At 38.0% G+C, this 8216-nt stretch overlaps 1 protein-coding gene across 1 annotated transcript in view; it reads left to right on the top strand.

Annotated features, from left to right (window-relative positions):
- The window catches only part of LOC107703829 (uncharacterized), an 8671-nt gene extending 1183 nt beyond the window's left edge, over window positions 1–7488 (top strand). Inside the window, exons 2-7 of the mRNA XM_016506587.1 lie at window positions 2884–3216; window positions 3563–3868; window positions 5158–5220; window positions 5357–5428; window positions 7131–7237; window positions 7435–7488. Of these exons, the coding sequence (XP_016362073.1) occupies window positions 2884–3216; window positions 3563–3868; window positions 5158–5220; window positions 5357–5428; window positions 7131–7237; window positions 7435–7488 (935 nt within the window). The remainder of the gene's footprint in view (window positions 1–2883; window positions 3217–3562; window positions 3869–5157; window positions 5221–5356; window positions 5429–7130; window positions 7238–7434) is intronic.
- Window positions 7489–8216: the final 728 nt, after the last annotated feature.

Here is an 8216-nt window from a genome sequence, read left to right on the forward strand (position 1 = left end):
CGCAAAACAAAAACTGAAAATCTTAATCTAAACAGAATTGTTTTCTGTGTAAAATATCTTAAACCGAAGCAGCAGAGAAAGCTTACATATTTATTTCAGATGGAGTGTCAATGTTAAAATATATAAACTAAACACATCTTTCGGTAACACTTTATTTCGATAGTCCACTTTAGACATTCTACTAACAGTAAATAGCATTACAACTACATGTCAACTAGCAGTTAGTAGAGTATTAGTAGACTGTTTAATATCGTCTAACACTTTCTTTGTCAACTTTTTCAACTAACCCTAAACCTACCCTAAGTCTACTCTGAGAGTTAGTAGACGTGTAGTTGCAAATTAATGATAATTAGTTGACATGTAGTTACAAAGTTAATTATAGTTAGTAGAATGTCTAAAGTGGACTATCGAAATAAAGTGTAACCAAAATTTCTCAAAAGCAATTTTTGAAGAGGACACAAAAAATACAGCTAAAATTGTACATGTAAGGAAAAGTTTACACAGAAGAAAGCCTTACTACTATTAGTGTAGCATATTTAATGTGCTGTAAATAGACTTTGCATGTCTGAAACCTCCCTTTTTGTTTCTTTCATGGATGTTAATCACCAAAACTTTGAAGTATGGTTGAGAGAGCAAGCAATGTACCATTCATATGTAGCCTGATGATAGCATGCCACCAAACATTTTATGTCAGGGTCTGGAACATAAAAATCGGTACACAAAATCAGAAATATGCATGAGCAATAAATTATTCTGTTCATCTGTTATATTTCTCAACATTTTATTGTAGACCCACCTATTACCACTTAATCATTTATATTGTATTAATCAATGTAATTATAAAGTCTTCAAATTTTAATACATTTATTAAATTTGAGAATTTGCCATCAAATTATTAAAGTATATCAGTCAATTGTGTTAAAGTTAAAGCTTGATTTATGAACAGAATAATTTTCACATCGGTTAGCACAGGCCCTTCTTATGAAGGAAGGAGAGGAAACTGTCTCATACTCATGACCAACACACTCATATCCACATTGTCAAAAGATGACCTTTCAGACCTCTGCCGCTCTTGTGGAGAGCAGAATACATGCAAAAGTGAACCTGACCAATGGGTGAGAAGAGTATAGACTGAGAAAGCTGGAGTAGCTGTTCTCTTGTATCATGTCATTATGAACCTTTTGTGCTTTCCTCCTTAGATTGAATATGAGCTGTGGAAGATGGTACCACTGGGACTGTGTGGGCAGATCTTCCACATCTGAAAGACACTGTTGCCCTGCATGCATTTAAAGCGTTTATTTTATTATTATTATTATTTTTTAAATGTTTTTGGGTTTGCATACTTTTTTTTCAATTTCAAGAAGCCTGTAAATGTGGAAACCAGTCCAAGTATGCAAAAACTAAAGCATTAAATAAACAAAAGAAAACTCTTTACACCCAGAGAATGTGAAAATGGGGTGTTTCTAAATGTAAAGTGAGGGTACTCTTCTATCAGATATTTGCATGTCAGTGCGTTGTTGCCAGCTATACAGACTCCAGTCAACTGTTCATCACCCAAAAACAATCCACATTATTTAGTTGATAAATTTGCAGATCTTGGTTCAAAACAATTGTGCAATATATTGTGGCAGAAATCCACTGAGGTGTAAAAAAAACTGACTGTAAAATAGAGGCAGACCTTCTGCAATTTATTGTTTTAATGATAACCTCCCTCACAGATGGTAGCTGGTAGGCTTTGGGGCTCAGAATGAAAAAGCATGATGAATACTGGCTGTCAAATTCATTTGCTATTTTATTGGTCTATTTAAAAAGAAGAAACACAACTAAATATAGGAACAGAAGATACCCACACACTGAACTTTAACACTACCAATTTATATTCATTTAAATGTAGAACTGAAATCTAAATCTTGTTGTTAAATCTAAAAAACAAAAACCTAAATATACCACTTGCGTGTACTACATGCATTTCTCCCTATGATAGAGTAGTATAAGAAGTTTAAGTGTAATTGTAATTTTTATTGAAGTGTACGTCTCAGGATAACGTGAGCGTGGTTTGTGAACCCTGCTACCGTCATGTTAAAATTACACTTAAACTGTGTTGAATACATTAGCACAGGTCTTGAGGAAACAACACAGTGTAATAGTTGTACCAACATTTTTTAAGAACATTAATAATGTACCAAACATGTTTTCTTTGCAGCTTCGTAGTTTGCATCTGACGAATCCTGACGAAAGTTCAGTAAAATAGCTCACGATCACATCCCCAGTTGATCCACAACACCGCATCAGTCGGCGCTCGGCTCTCGAGGGAAAGTTTAACTTGTTGAGGTGGAAACAGAACGAGCTGATCTCTCTTCTCACACTTCTCCATTACGACTGGCATCATGTTACTAAATAAGAACTCTAGCAGCATTTAAACACTCGGTCTGTCAGATCAGAGGAAGCTAAAACCACAGGAGGAGCCGAGAGTATTTAAAGAAAGAGTTGAGAGCAAATAATGAAGAGGAAGACTGAGAGGAAGAGAAAATGTCTAAAGAAATCTCTCTTCAAGACATTCAGTGGAATTAGTCTGAGAAAGAGTTCATTTGAACACCATCAGTTATCAGTTTTGTTTCATTCAGAACATACTGGATTATTCCTGAACGCACTAAAACTAGACAGTTTCACACTCAAACATCTGATGCTGAATTATCTTCATATTGAGAGTGTGTTTGTGATTCGAACAGCTCTCTGATGAAGAACAGTAGTTTATTCTGGAGAGTGTGTTTGTACTAATTGGTGAAAAATCCTGTATGATCTGAATCTTCTGCTTTTTATGCTGGTATGTTTTCATTTATTAATATATAACATAATTATAATTCAAATGTTCTTGTGTTTCAGGCTCCAGTGGAGCAGAAGTGACCCATGTGTTCATCAGTTCTGGTGAAAATGTCCGTCTGTCCTGTAATAATGCTCTTCATGACTGCAAATCAACTACATGGATCTATAATAACATATTCAGACATTCAGAAACAGTTGAACTGATCACTTTAGGGATAAAGAAGGAAGACACAGAGAGACATGAGAGACTGAGTCTGGGGTCTGACTGCTCTCTGAACATCAGGCACATCTCAAAAGAAGATTATGGACCTTACAGCTGCCAACAATGGACTGGTGTGAATAGAGACCAACAACAAGAACCTGATGCTCGTGTTTATCTGCATGTCCTTCATGGTAATTCTATGATTATGTGGTCAATTTAAAAGAGCAAATTCTTCATCTAAACTCCCATGATGATTGAAGAGTCTGTAAAGAAGGAAGACACAGAGAGACATGAGAGACTGAGTCTGGGGTCTGACTGCTCTCTGAACATCAAGAACGTCACAAAAGAAGATTATGGATCTTACATCTGCAGACAATATGTGAATGACAAACAACAAGGAAATGATGCTCGTGTTTACCTGCATGTTCTTCGTGGTAATTTTACGATTATGTGCTCAATTTAAAAAGGGCAAATTCTTCATTTAAAAACCCATGATGCTTGACATGTATGTGATTTGTGTGTTATTTTGTGTTTCAGTCTCATCCTCACAGACTGAGATCAGTGCAGGCCGCTCTGTGACTCTCTTCTGTCAGCTGTATTCATCTGCTGGAGTCTCTTGTGATGATTGGATCCGTTCTGAGGGAATTGAGCTGTTCTGGGTGAATCAGGCTGGTGTTAAACTGACGAGATCAGACTCCAGATATCAGATATCAGCTCCAGGACACTGTATCAGCTCTCTGAATACAACACTCCTGAATGAAGATCACAACAGAGAGTGGAGATGCAATGTTACTCAGAGAGATCAAGTCAAGACCTCAGTCACTTATACTGTCAAGAGTTCAGGTGAGAAAACAAGCTCATTAATCAGTTTCAGACCCTCATAATGTCAGTAATATTAAGGACTGTTAGTATTATTGAAGCAGAACAAACGGAAGAACAAAAGCTTGGTTCAGTCTGACAGAAGAGAAACTCAAAGCACTGCTGCACACTAATGAACTAATGTAAAAGTCAAGAAGTTCTGCTGGAATTGAAACTTGACAGCAAAAATTTTAACTTTTTATGTAATGTTATGATCTAAGTTAAAATATGATTGTCATATTCTACGACAGGGCTTTTCACACTTTCTGGAAAACCAAATGTTTTCAAGGATCCTCAAATTAAAACAGCGTTTAAGGCTAAAGTGAATGTGGCTGTGTGTGTTGAACATAATATGCTTGTTTTATTGGTGCAAACGGTCCACATATTTGCACTATTCCATATTTTACAGAACAAAAATGAAAAATATGAGTATAAAATAAAAGTAAATTATAATGTAATTCATTGCAAACAACATTTATTTGAAATGCTGAACCTATAACAACTTATTTAAAGCTAAACTGAAGCTGCTCGTATCCCTCTCATTCAGCATGGATCGTTTCCATTAATTAATAGTTAGTTGCAGAGTAACATTTGGTAAGAGACCTATAAAACAAACTTTTATTAAAACAACCATCTTCATAAATGTTCATGAGAAAACACTTGACAGTTCTTACTACCTCTGAACACAATTCACTCACACATCATTCATCGGTTCTGAGGACTGTGTTTCCAGGCCAATCACCAGAAATACAAGCAGGGTTCTGAAACACAACAACAAAATAAAACCACTTTTTCACCGCACGTAGTCTACTACTGTCTTTACATATTCTCATTAGCTCACGATAAAACCCATGCATGAAGATACTTGATGTCCACATTTCATTAAATGAAGATGACCTAACGACACACAGATTATTCTAAACATGCGCAGCATAAAACAACTTGGCATCAATCTACCTGTATTTGCTTAAACAGAAACAGCTCTCGTGATTGAAATAAATTCATCAAGATAGTCACTATTAAAACACAGTACAAATGACCTGATATTAGCGCACACTTGTTTGTAACATCAGTGAATGAATGAGACGAGAGGAGGCCATGCTACTGCGCGTCTCTTTATAGCACATTACCCCACAGACCTATGGGAAATATAGTCCCAAATCATACATCGCCTTGTCACATAATGATGGAGTTATCTTGTGTGATAACTAATTAAAATATGGTAGTTTTATTCTACAGTATGATTAATATGAACTAACATTCATCTTTTCCAGCTCAAACTGACTCAACGACAGCAGTGATTCCAGTCCACATCTCAAACACACACGTAACTAAAGGTACATCATCATGTTTGGAATAAATCGTAGCATGTTTCAGATTATAAAAACACGACTTGTAGTTCAGAAAGCACGGTATAGAAGATGTTTTCTCACTACAGTATGATGAATCTGAACTAATATTCATTCTCTACAGCTCAAGCTCAAACGACGACACCAGTCACAAACTCTCAGAATCCCTCAACTACAAAGACACACGTAACTAAAGGTACATCATCACTGTCTTCCTCAAATCAGATACTGCAGCAATATTAAACTGTGTGTTCGTTACAGTCTGTGTTCTGATGAAATGTTAAAATAATGTCTGCAGTTCACTGAGATTCACTGAAGTGGAAGTAGAAACAGCTTCATGTGATTAAATGTTTACAGATGTTTTTAAACCTGCACTGTATATAATGATGAATTAACACAAACCATTAAACTACAAAAATCTGTCACTTTGTATTGTTGATCAAGGATTCAAATACGGGCTCCAGTACATATCTATCATTTCTGTGAACAAACAATACTGAGCCATGTGTGTTTGGTTGAACCAGGCTTTAAATAGGGCGAGACTGATGAGGTAATGAGATACAGGTGAAGGCAATCAGTTGATGATGAGTCCAGTAAAGGATTATGAGAAATGTAGTCTGGGGAAGATTGGCAAGAGTCCGAGGTGGAGTGCCCTCTGTGTTCATAGGCACTCCAGCTGGAGATCGTGACAATTAGTATAAAATACTCTACAAATAACAGATTACAGCAAGATTTATCTTCATCTCAATGATATGGGGGTATTTATACAGCTTACGTGGATATTTGCTCCATTTACTGTACTGAATGCTTTAAATATAATATTAAATACAGAGATCAACAGAAGTGCTTTTAATAACCATGAATAATTGTTACAGAAATCCTAATAGAAATGCATGGAAACTTTCTCATCTTGATTCATCTAATCATTGCATTGAACTTTTTACAGAAAGGTTTTTAAATGTTGTAATAGTCAATTTTAACTGATGATGCATGCTACAGATGTCTGTTAATTATCATACGACATATTTACAGATGTATTGTGATTTTTTTAGGTTTTTTTTTTTATTGTTCACTGATAATTTGATGCAGAGACAAATCCTTACTTAAAATATCTGAATTATTGTCTTTCCCTCCTACATTATGCTGCAACATGTTTTTATGTCAAGCATCATATGCAGAAATAGAAATTCACAAACCTTTTTTGTTGGGTTCTTCAGATTTGTGATTAATACTTTTTTTGAGTTTATTTCACAGTCTAAAAGTGTAAAAGTAGAGTATTTACATCTGATATTTGGTTAATAACCAGTATCTGGGTAAAATGAAAGGGACTTGGTATATATTAACTTAATACAACTTGGGACTGTACCATGATGGTGGCTGAACAAACTCGGGGTTACAGGATTAGTTTTGAGTCGACGTTGACCAAACCAGTCCAGTCCGGCTTTGTTGGTACCATGAAGCTGATCATCAGCTTTCTCTGTCAACTCAGGCTTGATCCTGAGTTAATGGAGCAAGTGCACATGAAAGAGTGACATCAGTAATGAACAGCCAATCACATGCCTTGAAACTGTGATTCACTTCTCGTGAGAGAGTCAGTGCGGTTCACTACCAAAGATTAAAAGATTGAACAATATGAAGAATTTAAACACATTTACCAGATGAAACGATCTATCCATGAAAGAGGAAAACTTAAAGAAAACATCTAGCCATATAATTGCAAATACATTTTTTTTATTATAATTATAAGTATAAAAACACTTCAAATCTAAGCTCATATGTAGTCATGTTTAAAGCTATTGATCCTGAAATTTGTATTGCATATCTATATTTTTATATTAATTTAAAATAAAAGTTTGATAATTACTATTAAACTAAGCTAGCTTGTGTAATGGATTAAGGGTATAATAATTACGGCGGGGCAGAGAACCACCACGGCGGAGCAGAGGACCACCACGGCGGGGCAGAGGACCACCACGGCGGGGCAGAGAACCACCAGAACCAGACAGTAGACCACCACGGCAGAGCAGAGGGCCACCACGGCAGAGCAGACGGGACCGAAGACCCCCACGGCGGAGCAGAAGACCACCAGAGCCAGACAGTAGACCACCATGGCGGAGCAGACGGAACAGAGACCCCTGGTAGAGATTGGGAACTAGGGAAAACTGAGACACAAGAAACAGACAAAGCATTTATGGTCTCAAGGACCGAGGCAGGGAACACAAGAAGTTCATCAATATTTTCCCTGGTGACAACTGAGCGGGCTGACAGTTCATAAGCAACCTCCATGGCTGGTTCAACACGAGACAAGAGTTCATAAACGGCCTCCAAAGCCGTAACAGGACAGGACGAGGATTCACAGACGGCCTCCAGAGCCGTGAAAGGACAGGCAGAGAGTTCATAGACGGCCTCCATAGCCGTGACAGGACAGGGAGAGAGTTCACAGACGGCCTCCTTGGCCATAGCCGTGACAGGACAGGCAGAGAGTTTGCAGACGGCCTCCTTGGCAGGAACAGAACAGGAAGAGAGTTTACAAGTGGATTCTACTGACACCTCCGGAGGTTCTTCAGCGGATGCCGCCACCTCTGGAGGTTCTACAGCAATACCAGCAGGAAACAGGGAGAGTTCATGAATATTCTCCTTAACAGGACAGGTACAGAGTTCAGCAACGGTCCCTTTGACCGTGACAGGACAGACTGATAGTGTATTGCTGGGTGCCACCACCATACCAGGAGCCAAAGCGAGCGCCGCCACCTCGGAGGGTTCTGCAGCCTCAGCCGCCACCTCTGGAGGACCTGGAGTGAGCACCGCCATCTCTGGAAGTTCTGTGGTAGTGTATGCAGCCCAAACACACCAAAAAGCAATTCCCATCATAGGAAGCACTTCAGACAGGGGAATTAGTTCAGGAACAGAAGGGTTAGAGTGAGTGGGTTTGGGGATACCAGCTACGCGTGCAGATACCAGCGGTGCATCCCTCACACTGGATA

This window comes from Sinocyclocheilus anshuiensis, unplaced genomic scaffold (genome assembly GCF_001515605.1).
Source record: "Sinocyclocheilus anshuiensis isolate Anshui unplaced genomic scaffold, SAMN03320099.WGS_v1.1 scaffold2431, whole genome shotgun sequence".
NCBI lineage: Eukaryota > Metazoa > Chordata > Actinopteri > Cypriniformes > Cyprinidae > Sinocyclocheilus > Sinocyclocheilus anshuiensis.